At 39.7% G+C, this 18,084-nt stretch overlaps 1 protein-coding gene across 6 annotated transcripts in view; it reads left to right on the top strand.

The window, feature by feature from the left end:
- Window positions 1–18,084, top strand: part of MTA3 (metastasis associated 1 family member 3) — a 136,041-nt gene that overhangs the window by 75,920 nt on the left and 42,037 nt on the right. For all 6 annotated transcript variants that reach the window (XM_030499822.1, XM_030499824.1, XM_030499821.1 and 3 more), the window contains 5 exons: window positions 1,245–1,303; window positions 3,897–4,021; window positions 5,197–5,348; window positions 6,146–6,368; window positions 14,206–14,292. In XM_030499822.1, the coding sequence (XP_030355682.1) occupies window positions 1,245–1,303; window positions 3,897–4,021; window positions 5,197–5,348; window positions 6,146–6,368; window positions 14,206–14,292 (646 nt within the window). The remainder of the gene's footprint in view (window positions 1–1,244; window positions 1,304–3,896; window positions 4,022–5,196; window positions 5,349–6,145; window positions 6,369–14,205; window positions 14,293–18,084) is intronic.

The raw sequence follows: 18,084 nt of genomic DNA, 5'->3' as shown, positions 1-18,084 counted from the left end.
AGAGATGCTGTTTCCATGAGGCAGCTTAACTGGGACTGCACAACCAGGAAAGCTGGAACCTGCCCCTCGCCTCATGGCTCAGGCTAGAGGCTCTGGGAGCAGAGTCTTTTGCTGATGACTTTTCTCAAGGTGGGAAATATCTTCGTGGATTATGAACCTTGCAAAGATTGGGTATCAGAAAATAAAGAGGGTAGCAGAGGAGAGAACTGGCTGTTGTAGGAGAAATGGAGGACTGACTTTTAGACACCTGATAAAGAAAGGGGGGATCTTGAGAGGCAGGCAGGTAGTGTTAATTTCTTACCACTGGATATCAACGTCCCTCTTCCCACCCCCCCCCCCCCCAAAATAAAACTGCCCTTGTTTCAACTCCTTTTCTCACCCCCCCCCCCTTTTTTTTTTCTCCTGTTTTTTTAAGCGAGTGAACAGAAGTAATGTCTTGAGTATGAGTAGAGCAGGGAAATAGTGGGGTGTCCTTCATCTTTTATATACAGACAAATGTTTCAGATAACCAGTGGACATCTGAACTCCATATATATTGTGCCCATTGCTGAAATACTTGTCGTTTTAGTTACTTGTATAATATAATGGTAATAACTAGAACTCAGCATTTTGGAAGTTAGCAATACTACCTTGAGTGCAACATGTATTGAGTTTGCTGCAAGTATGAAGAAAGTATTAATTTAGGAAACTCACAGACTCTCTTGATAGTAGCTGTCCTGCTGCTGCTGTCCTTGAGCTGCCGTTTTAATGGCACTTAATGGAAGTAGATGTTTAGTTACTTCTGACAGACAGTGGTCTTGACTGTTCTACTTCCTTCTGCTGCTTGTAAAAAAGTAGCCTCAGGTCGGATGTAGCATGTAAGATGTATTGAGTTACGTGACTGATGAGGAACTCATCGTGTGCGCTTTCATTCATTTATTTATCTTCTACTTACTCTGCAATGAAGGTTGGCCACAATGTTTATGTAGGTGTAATCTGTGTGCATTGTAATTGTTGTGTTTACAGTTTTGTTGTTGTATGTGAGGCCTCGGAGTTTCACTGGGGAGGACAGTGTATTACAATTTCAGACTAACAATAAAAATAGAGAACTCATTTTGCATGGGTTTCATCTTGTAGAGTTCTTGCTCTGGAGGCTCTTGTGGAATCAGAAATTAGAAGTAGTTTCAAGATGGATTGTGTGCAGTTTTATGAAATCTTGTATTTGAATGTAATAAACTATTTTAATGTGTTAATTTTTCAACTAGAAACGCCTGAAAGCAGCTGAAGCAGAAAGCAAATTGAAACAAGTATACATCCCCACCTAGTGAGTATAATAATAAAGTCTTCTTGTTGAAGGATATACAGGTAAAATTGAACCAGTTACATGCAGTTACATGCATGATATTTTCTTAGTTGTCTTTTTAATTGTTACTTTCTTAGTATTTGTTACATACAAGCAATATATAGAGATACAATCAGAAAATTACAAGCTTTTACCAGAAGTGAAACCTTCGTACTTCACTGAGCCCTTTGTCTTTGACCTACAAACTGCCTGGTCTGGAATGGTGAGAAGTTATGCAGAGGTGATCAAGTGCAATGAGGGCTGCTCACATGCAAGAAGGGCCTTACCATTTAAAAAGCAAGTTTTCCAGAACAGTTGCTTTCGGATCCCTGTAGCACAATACCTCCTATTTGTGTAAATGCAGCGTTTCAGAATAGAAGCAGTTGTTAATGTAGTTACATCAAGTAAAATGAGATACTTTCCCCTTACAGTTTTATCTTGCTGATACGGTCTGTTCTTCAGCTAGAGACAGGAGATGTTCTGGCTGTAAATTAAAGGTAGCTAGCACACAGCCCCAAATGTTTTATCTTTGAACAAGTCTTATCAATGAAATGGGTTTTCTTCTGAGGGGGTTTTTAGATTTAAACTCGAAGCTATACCTGCTTTTGTTAAGATGTACTTCACAGAAACAAGATGTAATGTCTCTTTCATATTCATAACTTCCTCAAGATTATGAGAAAAGCTTACAGATTATGATCTTCTAAGCTTTTTGTGGGTATATTCAGTTTACATATATGTGAATTTCCCATTGTTAGGAGTGTTTGTATCACGGAATACTAGAATACCAAATGAAAGACTTTAAAAATCTGCTATTGTTTTTCAACGACTTGTAGAAAATGCGTACAATAGAACTTCATTTCCATATTGCATACAGACTTTTCTCTCTTAAACAGATTTAATAACACAAACAGCAGACTTCCTAAATTCATTCTTTTAATCTCATCTCTGGAGAAATGTGAGTTTGGAAGCTTAGGTCTCTAATAAATGATGCCATTCAAAAAAAGCTGAAACCTCTAATTATGAGTGTTCCCTCATTACCTCAGGAAAGTGGCTGCTGTAGGAAAACTGAAAGATGTTCAGTCTTTGCAGAATGCTTTTTCAATATAATTTCTTTGGTCTATTTGGACAATTCAGGACTTCTGCCAGTACATTCTCAGTAGGGAGTGGTTGCACGGGATGGCACAACCTGTTTGGAAAATGTAGGATTTTTTTCTCTTTCTTACTGTCTTTTGTCTCCTCAAGGCAAAACCCCAGTTAATGGTATGCGGGTGGTAGGACTTGTCAAGTCTATGGTAACTGTGCAGTCTGGGGCACTGGTAGGCAAATGGATTGCTCCTGCTCTGCTTCAGGACTGCTTTATTGTATTTGAAATCTGAGTAGAATTGATTCTCAAAGCTCAGTACCTTTTTGAACTTGATCGTGAGGTGTTTCCTGTAAAAGTAATGTTCTGTCTGCATTTCCGGTGAGTCCCTTTCAATTCATAGCTTCTCTGGAACGCAACCAAGCAAGAAATCATAATGTGAGAGGTGTAATCATGTCTTGATCCCTTCTCTTGTACCTTGAGCCCAAGGTACTTGATAAAAGGGTATCTGGAAATTGTGTCTCTCACTGGATGTAGTGAAAAAAGAGAAGGCAGGAGGCAGGCTTACTGGCATTTGGAGCAGAGACTTGACACACCAAAGGTTTCTTCAATTACTCATTTTAACTAATCTTGAATATATTTTATGCTGCCTAAAGCAATGAATAGTTTTGGGGTCAAAATGTATCCAGTCCTGCATTTTATTGAGGGTGTAGTCTGTCGGAGGGGTAACTAACACCCACAAAGTTGGAGTTTGGAAATATTGTAGTTAACCTAGTGAGGAGTATATTGATTCTGTCTGAATTAACTGACCTGTAAAGTCCTTCTTCGCTGAAGTATTAGTAAGTAAAATAATACAATATAACCAAAAGAAGAAAAGAATAAAAAGGCAAATCCAGTTCTTCAGTCTTCTCTGAAAGTAGTTTAGGACAGAACCCAGACAGAACAGCCTGATGTTACACGGGTGGGCTTTGCCAGGGTTAGAGACATTCACATTTACTGCAGCTGGTGGAAGTATGTGCTGCTGCTTGAAATAGGAGGCAGCAGAAGTCCTAACCATCTCATGCCATCTTCTAGGATGGACAGCCTTGTAGTATTGCAGGCAGTGTTACTACTCTTAGTTGTTACACTTCACCCAATGTCCGTCCAGCCTCACTTTGTAAAGCCTTATGTCTTGACTGGAACCCCCTTCTTAAACTGTGCGCTATGTCAGGTTTTGTTAATGCTTGACCTGACACTTGAGCTTTCACTAGCTTGCCAAATAGCTCAGACCATGAGAGAGCATTTCAGAAAGATTTATGAACTTGAGTATCAAAGCAGCTCTTCAGATAGCAAGTCTCTGACAGTGCTGAAAATACAAGCAGAGTATAAAAACCAGCCTTGTGGTTTAGAGCAGATTTTACAGATGTTGTCACCACACATCAGAATTCCAGAATTAGATTGTTTTCATGTTGACTAAAAGATTGGTAAAATAATTTTATTCTTTTTTATTTAAAGCAATAAACCAAATCCTAATCAAATATCCAACAACAATGGGAAACCTGCTGCAGTCAATGGAGCAATGGGAGCCTCATATCAGGCACAGGCCTCTCTAATAGGTCGGGCTTGTGAAAGCTGCTACAGTAAGTAAAGTTTTCTTTCTTTTTTATTTTATTTTAATAACTCAGAGGGTTTGGCTAATATTAATCTGCACTGGTTTTAACAACTTGCATGCTACAAATGATAATTTTTAGTGACTTCGGTAGCTGAAATAACTTTTAAGTTAAAACCGCTTTCAAGATAGTGATGAAATGCCAATATTCAAATGCACTTTATGATTTATTCTTTTTTTAACAATTCAGAAAGATGAAGCAGTAGAATACGATGGCCCTGATACATTATTCCTTTCCCTTAAGAGTACTAGATTCAGTGTTAATTTTGATTCTTCTTCAAGGCTGCAGGGGTTTTGAGTTGGTTTGGGGGTGTGTTTGTGTTATATGTCCCCCCATTGTTGTTTGGAGTTTGGGGGCTGGTGTGTTGAGTTTTTCCTACTATTTTGTGTGTTTCTGATGGTCCCTGTTGGACTTCTTGAAATAGCAGCCTTCAGCATAGGTTATATGAGAGTAGATATTAAAAAATCCAGAAATGGCAAGACTGAAAAAGCCTTCACATACCATTGCTGTGGCTGCGGCTGCCTGTCTCTCAAACATCAATTAAATGAAAACTGTTGTTTTTCAAATCACTTTTTTTTTTTTAAGAAGAGTTTTCTTGTGAAAGATGACAAAAAGAAAAAAGGTTAAATTATTGCCTCCTGCAGAGTCTTCACACGAAATAAAGGTACATCTTCTGTAGACTTCAATAGAAGATGTGCTTGTCCTTTTCATATGGGGATCTTGATTTATAAGTGCTCTATATGACTTGAGCAAAAAAACAGATCTTAATTAATTCTAGTAAGTAACAAGCAACGTAATAAACCTAGGTAAGATTAGAACTAGTAGAGGATTTATAGGACTTTTTTGGTAGTCTGCTGGAAGAAAATGTCTTCTTGGCAATATAAAGTCCTTGGTTCAAAATTAAATAGGGAAGCACTTTTGAAATTTCCATTTGCAGTTGACTTCTGGGGTGCCTTTGTAAAACATAAATCACCTAAAAATTCAAGTTCTTACTTCCTCCATGTCAAATGTATTAAATATGTATGTTATAATGCTTTTCTAATGCCATATATTATGGCCATATACACCCATCTATTACATCATTTGGATTTATTATGTTGAATGAAGCATGCACCACTTTACGTGTGCTGTTTTCTTCTCCTTAGCTCCGCAGTCTCACCAGTGGTATTCTTGGGGTCCTCCTAATATGCAGTGTAGGTTGTGTGCATCTTGCTGGATTTATTGGAAGAAATATGGTGGCCTGAAAATGCCCACACAGACAGATGAAGATAAACTGTCTTCCAGCCAGCCTACAGAGGTAGGATTGTGTAGATAAACATTCCTAGGACGAAATGCGGGGTTTCATGAGACTGCTGTGGTTTTAATATTTAATGATATGAATTTTTTATATATGTGTTCAACTTCGGTATTACAAAGCTCAATTTCTTAATCCTTTTCCTGTCTTTATTTTTCCTTGTCTTTATTTGACTGTTAGATCAGCAAACATCCATTTCATGCATTTTTTGGTGGACAAATGTCATCTTGTCAGTCAGATGGTGTGTTCCCTATAAAATGCCATCTAGAATGGCATTATATATCCACCCACAATAGAATCATGGAATCACAGACAGGTTGGAAAGGACCTTAAGATCATCCAGTTCCAACCCCTGCCATAGGCAGGGACTCCTCACACTAGACCATGTTGCCCAAGGCTCTGTCCCACCTGGCCTTGAACACTGCCAGGGATGGGGCAGCCACAGCTTCTCTGGGCAACCTGTGCCAGTGCCTCAGCACCCTCACAGGGAAGAACTTCTTCCTTATATCTAACCTGAACTTCCCCTGTTTAAGTTTGAGCCCATCACACCTTGTCCTGTCACTACAGTCCCTGATGAAGAGTCCCTCTCCGGTACCTTGTAAAAAAGAGTTCTCTTTTTTACAGCTTCATACATAAGCCCCATTTTTTTGTCTAGTGCTTATATATGCTACATTATACATGCTTATACATGTGATGTATATATATATATTCAGCCTTGTGAATTGATCCAAATTGTGTAATTTTTTAAAGTTGCAATTCAGATGTATGTGTTCTGATTATTTGTTTGGTTTTTTTTGTAGGAATCCCATGTTCGGACTCACCTGTCCCGGCAGGCCACACAGGGAACTCCAGTTCGTAACACTGGGAGCCCAAAGTCGGCGGTGAAAACACGTCAGGCTTTCTTTCTTCACACAACGTGTTGGACAAAGCTGGCCCGTCAGGTCTGCAAAAACACCCTGCGGCTGCGGCAGGCAGCGAGACGTCCCTTTGTCCCTATTAACTGTGCTGCCATTAAGGCAGAATGTAAGATGTTTTTTTAACTCTTAGTTCTGTGTGCTGTGCTTCCCACCCATTTTTTTTGTCTTTTAATTTTATTTTCTTTTTCAATAAACATTTCTTGTCTATACACTTTTGCTTTTCATTTTTCTTTTTTCATTTGTCCAGCATATCACCAATTCATTTAATCAAGTCTGGCTGCCTCCAACAGATTTCAAGCAGGGGAAAAATTCAGATGAATTAAAAAGGAGATAACTATTACCTCATTCACTTACAAAAAATTCTCATTTATAACAAATCCAGGGCAGTGAGGGGAAATCAATGCTGTGACATAAAAACCGTGCTTCCTACTAGGCAGTGTGAAAGTTTGCTTTCATATTGTGTGTTGATTCTTCTGCTGAGCAGAAAGCATAAATCTGTACATGTTTTACTTTTTCTCAGTGGGGTTGGTGAAGAATTAAGGAGCTGAGGATGCATAAGAGTTTAAATCTGGCCTGTAATCCAGCCCTTGTTTGCTCTGGTGATCAGATGGTGGTGATAGCCATGATTATTATTACATCATAGTTGCATCTTTGTTTCTTTTTGCTTGTTGCAGTTTTAACTTTTAGTTTTAAATAAAATTCTATATTATGTTTGTTCTTTTTGTAGCCAAAATAGAAAGAACTGATAAATTCACTAGTTATGGGTTGTCCTCTTTATATGCATAAGTTCTGCTGCAAAGTCACTGACTATTTCAGCAGGTTTTGTGTCTGTGCTGAGAGCGTTGTTTTGCTGCTTGTGCTGTCTGGTTGTGTTTCCCAGACTTTCATAGATGCAGTTCTTGGAGCAGACACTTGGTATTCCAAGATGAGCTGTGCTGGCTCATCATACTGTGAATTGTGTTAGAATTGAAGAGACCTTTTTAGAATATTAGATGATGGGTTTATAACCATGTTTACTAGATTAAAGCTAAATATTTTCCCAGCATTTTTAACTGGGATGCAGATGATGTCACTGTTGATTTTAAGAAATTTACTCTATAGAGGCTTAAAATCTGCTTTTGAGTAATTATTTTCCTCTTATGTACTCTAACACCAGCCATCCTTCACATGCAAACTCTTGACCTACTTCTGCAGTTGTCCAGAACATGGTGACTATTTCTGTTCATTGTCCTGGTCTTTAGTTGTCCTGTTGGCCATTTTCTTTCTTTCAAAGCTGTGCAATTCAGGAACAGCTTTCAGATTTAAGGAGGTCATATGTCCAAGTGGATTGTACTTTATGGAAGAAGTGTGTCTAAGGCTGGACAAGGATTATATTTTAAATCCTTAATACAAAATAAGAATTATTTTCTGAGAGGGAAGAATCGCACCATTTAATGTGTGCAATTGGCAGTGATTTCTGCTGAATCATGGAGTTCCCTTGAACCTTAAATCTTTTTTTATTCATATCCCTGTTTTCTCTCCCTCCCTGCAGTAACTCAGTTTGAAAGAAGATGAAGCTTTAAGAAAGAGAAAAAATAGAAGGAAAAAAACAGTTATAAATATATAAATAGCAGAAACCAAATGATACCTAATTGAACTTGTGTTTGTGTGTACATATGCATACACATGCACACTCTGTTGCTGGCATTGTCTCTCTTTGTGGAATTGTACAGTGCTCTTACCTGCGTTGTTGTTGGCATATCCTTACTCTAGTAAGCACTAGTAAGTAAGTAAATTTAAAGATAAAACTAAAAGTTTTCTAGTTTTGTTCCTGTACTTATATCTGGTGACCTATGTTGAGTGCACACTGTAGATTTTAATGTTAGAACTAAATATGCACTCTCTTCCTGAGAATGCCTTGGATCCTTTCCTAAAGAGAGCTTGATGCAAGTCATTTTTAAATCTGTTTTCATTTTTAAATCTTTTTTTCATTTTTAAATCTGTTTTCATTTTTAAATCTGTTTTCATTTTTAAATCTGTTTTCATTTTTAAATCTGTTTTCATTTTTAAATCTGTTTTCATTTTTAAATCTGTTTTCATTTTTAAATCTTTTTTCATTTTTAAATCTTTTTTCATTTTTAAATCTTTTTCATTTTTAAATCTAAGAATTGATTTGGGATTTGTTTTCCATGTTGGTGTGCTGAAACTTGAATCTAATGACTGCTTAGCTGCTTTGTCAGACTCACCTGACCCTGTGTGTACCAAACCAGTGCTTCAAAATGTAGCTGCATTTCTCTACTATATTGCAGTAGGCACCAGACCAACACTTAGAAACCATAAAATCTAAAGACAAGAGGTGGTAGCGCACTTTTCCCAGCAGTGTACCAGGTTTTGTGTTGTCTTAGTCTTATGCAGTTTGTTGTAGTGCCAGGTTGTAAATGAAGCTCATTCCCAGCTCTGAGAAAGTTGGAAAAAGCCAGGTGAGCTGGCTCATAAAGCAAACTGATGTTTGCATTCCACCCAAATTCATCTGCAGATACTTCTTTTGTCTTGGAGGAGCATGGAAGAGAATCATAGGGATAGAACGCTCATCTCAGGCTCAACTATCCTTTAGGCGAAACCAGGTTTCAGAAAGAAAACATCTTTATTATTGTGATTCCACCCACAACAGCTCTTTCAGCCCATTATATCCATTGGCAGAAAACGAGGCCCTTTCTATGCTCTTTAGTCCTTCAGTTAGTGCAGAGACTTAGATTTTTCTCCTTAATGAGCCATGTAGCATGGCCCCTGCTCTGATGCCAGCAGGAGCTAGAGGAGATGATGCATGCAATCTGGGGATGGCCACCAGGAGGTTGAGAGGGCACGGTGTCTCCTGCTTAAGAGCACAACCCATCATGGAAACCTCAAACCTTGTTCTGCCTTAAAATAATAGACTCACTGTAGGTGCTGGCAATAAACTTGTCTGATGGATTGTTAGAAATAGTTAGAATTGGTGAACTGTTTCAGTAAGAGGAAATTCTCATGCTCTAAATTAGGCAAAATACTTTCTTTTTAGTTTGAAAGTTAATCAAAACTACCCTGACTGTGGAAGGTCTCTGAATTAGAGGAAGCCAAAGTGGGCATTCTTCTTCAGGCAGTTGCTGGCAAGATTGGATCTGTTTCTAGCTTATGAGCATGTTGATATATGTGAACCTTCTTACTTCAGCACAGGAAGGTTTTTGAGGGATCTTTTTCCCTTGATCAGATACAGTTTTACCATTATAACTCTTATGTATTAATTATAGTAATTTAAATTCGGGTAACTGCACTCCGTCTGTGTAGTCGTGATTGTCAAAATGTTTTCAGTGGATGCTAATATATGAATCTGTATAATATAGTTATCTGGAAATGGGTATACTGGTCACAATCAAAACAACATACCTTTTAACCTGCAGATTTAATAACAAGTTTGGTGCACAGCACTTGCTTCTTACAGGCTGGATTGATAAAGACAAGTGAAAATTAAGTAGAATATGCAAAATGTTACTGATCTGTCTTGTAAGCACACAGCCTGTGTTTTACTGACATCAAACTACCCATTCATCTGAGGTGAGTAACATTTACGGGTATTAGTTCACAAGCACTGTTTTCCATCCTTGATTTTGATAGCTATGGAAGATGTTTTGGCTGCCACTGGGATGAAAATATATTCTCTGCTGTTGTCTTTGAATGCAATTTATGCCTCATTTTATTAGCCAGTAAAAAAAGACTCATTCTTTCACACTCTCTTTCCCGAAGTTATAAGAAAAATACAATTCAGGGAATACATAGAGCACAGTATGTTTATTAGATAATCTGAATTTTGATAAAGAGATGATGGAATGTCAAAGAGAAATAACTCCTCACATTGGTCTAAGCCTTGGAGACCTGTAAATCTAGTTTTTTAAAACCAGGAAATCATTAAAACCCCCTTTCAAATCTGAAAGAACAAGCCTCATTCACTGTCATCTTCTCTACAAGATTCCTGACTTCATTGGCCTCTAATACCCACAACAGTCATCCCTTTTCTAGGTGAAGAACTTGGTCTGTTTAAAACTATGTGAAGAATCTGTTTCCCACTGTGGTTTGTGATGTTGTTCCCTGGAGTTTTTCTAGTTATACTGTGTCCTCTCTAGGGTTGTAGTGCCCCAGGTTACATGTACTTCAAGGGACAGGTCTTCCATTATTTTAGTCTCACATGTTTTCTATTTTTCTATCATAATTTATAATACTCCGATTTTACTCTCAAGGGACCACTCTTTAGTATTGTCTTGATATTTTTAGAACGCTATTAACACTGACTCCATGGATTTTCTTCTGCACGGTGGTGGTATAGAACTCATCATTCCATCTGTGTGTTAGCCTTTTAGCCTTGTATTTATTGCATGGTGCTGCTGATGTACTTTGCCATCAGTTTTAGCTTATTTATACTCAGGAATTTCTTACCAGGAAACTTTAGCTCTCTGATCGCCTCTTTTCCCAATCATTTAAATGTTGAACAGCACAGATCCTTTGGGGATTACACAGACAATTAATTTTAATCCCTGAAGAAAACCGTTCTCTTTTACCTTGGGACAGTTTGACAGTCTGGTGACACAGTTTGTTAAGAGCCAATTGAAATGCCATGTTGGATGCCAGATCAGCTGCATGCGTACATGTCACGATTCCTTCAGAGGTTCCTGGAAGACCTGTGGCACTTGCAGTCACTGGTTTACAGCACATGTAGGTAGGAAGGGACCTCTGGAGGTCTCTTATCCTACCCCCTGCATGTTTGTGTGCTCATGGGCCTCTTGTCCAGATGAGATCTGTGTATCTCCCAAGGATGGAGACTCCACGGCTTCCCTAGGCACCTCTTCCAGTGTTGAGTCAACCTCACAGTAAATAGTCTTTTCCTTACATCTAACAACAATTTTCCATCTCCCAGCTTGCGTCTGTTGCCACAGACAGAAATAGTATGTTGTCTTATCACTGCATACCTCAGAGAAGGGTCTGGCTGGGTCTTCTCTGTGCTCTGCTGCTCTGTTGTTACAGATGGCCATCAGGTCTCCCCTTGGCCTTCTCAAGGCTGACGAGACCCAGTTCCCTCAGTCTCTCTGTGTGTCCTGCACTCCAGACACCAGCTTGGTGTCTCCAATAGCTGGACTTGTTCCAAAAGCATCTCTTGTAGTGGGTATCCCAGAACTTGGCACAGGGTCTGGACGTGGTTTCCTGCAGTTGTCCCTCTTGTTGCAAGGCCACACTGCTGAATAACGTGAGAGCATTAAACATGTTTTCCCTTTACAAGGTCTTTGTTGGCTCCCTTAATGTTTCTACATTTAACTGTATGCCTCTATTAATAACTCAACCCTTTCGCCACTCTGCAGACCTACTTGCTGAAGAATGTTATCACACTTGCCATGTTTTTGTTCTCTTGAACTAAGACCAGCTTAAGCATTAGTTAAACACCAGTAGAGTACATGCTCAGTGATTTCCGTTCGGATGAATTACACCTGGTCTGGGTAATCTGTTTTTGTTCATTAACCAGTTTGTTTTGTGGTACGTCGTGTGGACACTTTGATGTGACACAGTTCTCATGCTTCCCTCGTCAAAGCATGTTGGAACTGAGCTGCTTTATGTTCTTCTGCAGTGAACACTGATGCGAAGAATCTACTCAGCTTTTTTGACATGCCTTTGTCTTGCATGTCTTGTCCTCACACCTTAATCATCTCTTATTGCTACAGCACTAGCATACTTTCTGCTTTTGATATGTTTGAAAAAATACTTATCAAATATTATACTCCTTTATTTTATTTTAGGGTTGTTTTCTTTTCTCATAGCTTCCACTGTTTCCCTGACCTTCCTGAGGTTTTCATTGTTCCTGTGGGAGCCCATATTTGATTTTAGGACTTGGTTTTCATTTTGGTTTTGACAACTTCTATCTAAATTTTATGCTGTGGTTTTACACTTGAGAGTGATAAACAATCCAGCTTTGATGGTTCTCCTTATGTAGTGCATTACAAGCATAAACTGTACTACACCTTTTATGGCAGTACCATATTGTAGATTAAAGTTTGCTGCTAATAAATGTATTTAGCTGTTTTGATAGGTAGGTGTGCTTTGGGATACCCACCCAGTACCTTTGGTGAACATGCTTTGCCTCCAGCATGGAACTTGTGCTCCCTTTGTAGTCTGTATTCTCAGTCAGCACATTAATACCTCGCCATGATTCAATAGCTTTTTTTACAGTGCAGACGTGTAGATGGAAAATTTTCTTGCTAATTACTTCTTAAGCGATGCTTTACTGCTCCCAAAGTAACTCTGAAGTAGTTACCGCTTAGTCTGTGCTTATTTTACGAAGGGAGACAGTGGAGTCATGTCATTCTGCTCTGTCACTTAAAATATTTCAAGTGTTGTGGAATATTAAATCTATTCCAGGCACCAGGTTCAGTGTAGTTTTTGATACTGAGAACTGAGTGTATTTTGTTATTAAGCTAAAATAATCAAGTATTTCATGTACTCAGCATTGGGGCTCTGGAACCTTTGGGCTGCCCAGACACCAGCTAGTGTTTCCAAAATTTCAAGTAAATCCCTTAATATACTGAAATGAGCTTTACATTGTCTGCTGGATTGGAAACATCTGTGAACATTCTGAAGTACTTATTTGAGTCATTGCTGTGGTTTTTTGTGACCAACATGTTTTTTGCACAGAGCTAGATAGAATGTATAGAGAGATTGCAAATTGTTCTGTATAGTGTCTTCCTCTCTTCATGTGACTGTGTACTCCCATCTCGTGTGCTGGAATGAAGCAAACAGGAACATTTTGGTAAGACAGAAGGCAGAGACAATGTGGAATTACAGTTACCATCATCTATTTAGAATATCTAGTTCTTGTAAAGCTTGTTAGAAAATGCAGTTCTGCATGTGCTTGTGTGAAACCTATACAAAGGTGAACATTCAGGTGTGTATATGTGGGAAGCAATCCATGTGAGAGAATTCTAGAGCTACAGAGGCAAACATAGGAATGCAGTTTTGTACAAACCAGAATACCTCTGTTCTGGGGATACTGGAAGCCCGGTATGGGGATTACTTACGTGCTTTTGGAAGACACATAACGCAATCATTCTGAGTAGTTTAAAAAGAGATAGTATAGTTCCAGGAGTCTTGAAACTATTTACTGAAGCCTAGTGAATTGTGAATTTTTTGCCTTAAGTTGATTGACTCTGCTGTGTAAGCATGAACTTCTTCATAGTAACACTTACATGTTTGGGGCATTTAGACAGATTCTCTGCTTACCTATCTGCAGTGCCTTCAAAGGTGTGAGCTCCTAGTTGTAGCAGCACATTTAAGGTAGTTACTGAACTACTTATTTTCGTTTACTATCTTTGAGACTTTTTTGCTTTGTGAGACTTAGTTACAACTGACCACTTTGTTCAAAAGTTTATAGTAAAGGGTCTTTTTTGGTTGTTCTTGTTAAGCTTCATCTTGCCATGATAGCCCCTGTGTTCTCTTTTACTCAGGATTACATGAATCGCCATACCATGCGAATAAGACATGACCAAAATCAGTAGGCTCAACTTTAAATTCTTACCTCTGTATTACCCCATTTATAGCCAGACAACCTTGTAGAAAACAAGGAAGAATTCAATGTAAATTATGCTTAATTTACTGCTTTTATGAGCTGCTTTTATTTTAATACTCATGTTTTCATGTTCCATTTGCCTGGCTGACTGTCTCCAAAAAGACTTTGCAAGCAAAAATTGCCATCACATTTGTGTTACAACTTACATTAACTTTAAACCAAAAAATAACAACATCAGTTGCATGAATGAGGGCCTGGCCTGCCTTTAAATATCCATCATTGTGAGCGTTGATGGAGAAAAAAGGAAAAAAAGAGATTTGTGGTGTGTCCTAATTCTATTTGTGATGTTGAAATATTGAAACTGGGTTTTATTCTTTAAACTTCTCAGATGCAGATCGACATTGTGAACTTGCTGGAAATCCTCTGAAGATAAAAAGCACCAGAAAACCACTGTCATGTATTATTGGGTATTTAGGTGCGTATCTGCCTTCAGAGAACACTCAGCATATACTGAGACTTAAAAATCCTATACACATAGAAGGAGAGATTCAGGCTTTTAGTAACAAGCAAACTATAAAGTTAATAAATGAATAAAAGTTCTGGTCCTCTCTCAGTTGCAGAACTTGGGGGATGGAGGCAGAAGCCCTTCTGCTACTGGCTTAAAATGGCAGAGTAAAACCTAGTGTAATGTGGTTTAGAATGTGAACAGTAGTCTTGTAATCTAAATGAGTGGAAATAAGCATTAATTTAGGAAGAGTCTTGGTATGCTCAGTGCTGTGCCCCTTGAATCCACTTGCAGTATTCCTGTGTGCCTAAAAGGAGGAGACCACAGTCACACTAAGGCACTGATCTTTTAATCTGATGACGTGATTTTAAAAGATGTGATGAAATCAGTGCTGAGATCACAGCCAAGAGGACAAGGAACTCATGTAAGATAATGGGGAGAGGAGAAATCATAGGAATTTGTGATTCCTTATTAAAACAAAAGTGAAAATCGTCCTTTTTGCAAGGAACCACCACTGACTATGAATATTTACACAGGCATATAAGAGGTGAGATACCCCGGAGGCTTTCTGTTAATCCTCAAACAGAGATCAATCCATTGATCAGGGAAGCAGTCAAGTGTATTAATCCCAGTGTACAGCAGTGAAGTCGAGAGCAGAGCTTAGTCTAGATGTTTTGCTTGAGATTTCAATCAACAAGAGGGTTTTTGTAGTATCACAAAGGGAACAGCAACAGTGTCTTGGCTTGCTGAAATAGAAATGAGCTGTTGATGTGGTGATAACTGTTCTTCCAAAACATCAGTTTTAACAAAATCCAAACTTCAGAAAACTGGATCATGAAAAATTGACGCCAGCTCTCACTGAATGTTGATTCTTCCTGCCCTGGAGTTTGAGAGAACAGCCGGTGATTATTCCTACAGGCATCCCAGCTGTGTGCATTCCATAAATTGTCATTGGGCCAATGCCAACCTCATGAAGTTCAACAAAGCCAAGTGCAAGGTCCTGCCCCTGGGTCAGGGCAATCCCAGGCACTGCTACAGGTTGGGCAGAGCAGTGATTCAGAGCAGCCCTGCAGAGAAGGACTTGGGGGTGTTGGTTGATGAGAAACTGAACATGAGCTGCTTCAATGTGCGCTTGAGCCCAGAAACCACCCGTGTGCTGGGCTGCATCAAAAGCAGCGTGAGCAGCAGGTGATCCTGCCCCTCTGCTCTGCTCTGGTGAGATCCCACTTGCAGCACTGTGTGCAGTTCTGGTGTCCTCAGCATAAGGACATGGAGCTGTTGGAGCAAGTCCAGAGGAGGCCACGAGGATGATCAGGGGCTGCAGCACTTCCCGTATGGAGACAGGCTGAGAACATTGGGGCTGTTCAGCCTGGAGAAGAGAAGCTGCATGGAGACCTCAGAGCAGCTTCCAGTGTCTGAAGGGGGCTACATGGATGCTGGAGAGGGACTCTTCATCAGGGGCTGGAGCGATAGGACAAGGGGTGATGGGTTCAAACTGAAACAGGGGAAGTTCAGGTTAGATCTAAGGCAGAAGCTCTTCCCTGTGAGGGTGCTGAGGCGGTGGCACAGGGTGCCCAGAGAAGCTGTGGCTGCCCCATCCCTGGCAGTGTTCAAGGCCAGGTTGGACACGGAGGTTGGAGCAACCTGCTCTAGTGGAAGGTGTCCCTGCCCATAGCAGGGGGTTGGAACTGGATGGTCCTTTGCATTTGGGTTTGGATTGGTCCTTTCAAACCCAAACCAGTCTTGGATTCTATGATTCTGTGCGTACCTGGGTGAAGGTTTTGTAGATTAACAGTACAAAAATATACCAGGTACCTGTAGAGTCCGCTTAGCATTTGACTGTATAGGAAGTTAAGGAATCTTACTACAGTTGAAGGCAAATAACGCATGTTCCAGGGATATGAAGTGTGCTCCGTGGAGTTAAATTCATGCACCTGAATTAGTTGTATGAAGTTGACTTGTTTGCCATTTAGCTTAGGTTTGGTTTTTTGTTGTTTGTTTATTTATTTGGGATTTTTGCCTGTTCCAGTGAATAATTGATGCTGGCATGATCTTCCTCACAAAATCTGGTGTAGATTATGCAGGAGGCATTCGTTTTCCTTTTTCAAATGCCTTCCATGCCATTCCCACAGACATTTATTAGCAGACAGTTAACTGTGTGTCTCAGGGCAGTGCTGCTTTCAGCCCTACTGGTAAGGCAGGATTTCAGTGCCCTGCACACCCTGGGTCATTGCTTCCCTTTATCCCTGTTCTTCTTCCTGGCTGCCAGTTCCACATCTGAGGTAGGTTGAGCATTAAGAGTAGTCTCTGTCCTATCGAGAGCTGGGGCTAATCCCTTGTAATCTCTGCAGTCATTGCTGTGCTTTACTAAGCAAACCCCCTAAGGTGCAACCCCTGGCTAATTGAACGTCCTATATTACCTCCAAAGTATGAGGAAACCAGGCTAATGTTTCCATCTTGGATGCATACTGAGGAGATGAGATGAGAGAGGGAGGTGCAGCTGCTGAAGCACCTCTGGAATCCAGGATGCTTATTTAAGTGGCTAGTAGGAGACTTCAACTTCCCTTTATTTGCTTTGGATTTTTGATTCATTAGTGGAAATGGGAGAAGATTTTAGAGTTGTTCCTGCATTTGCTTGTTTGAGGCTGCAACCTGGTCTTCCTGAAAGGGTTCCTAATGTGGTGTTCAAGTGTTGCTTCTTACTCCTGTTTTATCTTTATTTCAGAAATGCTCATGCAGTCTGTATCTGGTCAACTGGTTATTTGTTATGCAGGTAAAGGGGTAATTTGGGTTATTTGGAGTTCTTTGAGTAAGCAGGGAGATTTTCTGTGGAGTACTAGGCACTAGAACAAGGATCAGAGCAGCATCAGGAACTAAAAGAACCCTAATTACTATTATTCCATAGTACAGTAATAGGATAATATAATTCAAGCAAAACCCTGAAATGCCTCATAACCCCTCTGGGGTGTGATGAAGCAGCTAATCTAGAAAGTGCTAATCTAAAGCATGCAGTCTGTATGTGGAGGACATGTGAGTGTAAGGGGTAAAGATCCCCATAGGAGTGGCTCAATCCATTGGAAAGTGGTGCTGGCTTGTTTCAGTTTGTTTCTAGAACCTATAAAGGTGAGTTTGGCATGGCTACCTTCCTCTAGAGCAGAGGAGAAAGGACAGGCATTGTGGTTAACTGATGGAGGACTAGTGACCTCCAGCTGAAGGAAAGTCCGAGTGAGAAAATGCTGCTTTTTCAACTGTTTGCTCACCCTGACAACATAAAATCACATCTCCTGTTCACTGTGGACAGAAGGATTTATGAGTTCTTGTATGTTCATGCAGCTGCTGGGATGATTGTGATTGCTGCTGGAGCTCTGTGACAAAAAAGGTTATGTCTTAGTGGTATTAGCCCTGAAAACTAAACATTTCCTTCAGAAAATGGGAAAAGATTGCCAGATGAGCATTTTAGAATCCAAATTCCAATCATCTTTAGAAAACAGTGCAAAACCTTTCTATTTCAGTTCAAAGTTTTGCTTTAGCAATCAGTGTTCATAACATTAAGCACTGCCTCTGATCCCATTTTAGTAAGAAAGCGAAGTAGAAACTTGTTCTCTACAGCATGGAAAATGGGTGGTTGCCTGGTGTTCCTAAACTCTATTACATGAAAAGCAGATGAGTAATGCGGTGAATGGCAGTAAAAAGCTCTCATCAAAGTAAGTGGTGAGAGGATGGGTGACCTCAAACTTGCCCTCACATGCACACCCAAATCTG

The sequence above is a fragment of the Strigops habroptila genome, chromosome 10, assembly GCF_004027225.2.
Source record: "Strigops habroptila isolate Jane chromosome 10, bStrHab1.2.pri, whole genome shotgun sequence".
NCBI lineage: Eukaryota > Metazoa > Chordata > Aves > Psittaciformes > Psittacidae > Strigops > Strigops habroptila.
Note: the sequence above shows the minus strand (reverse complement) of the source record. Positions and strands in the feature narration are given on the sequence as shown.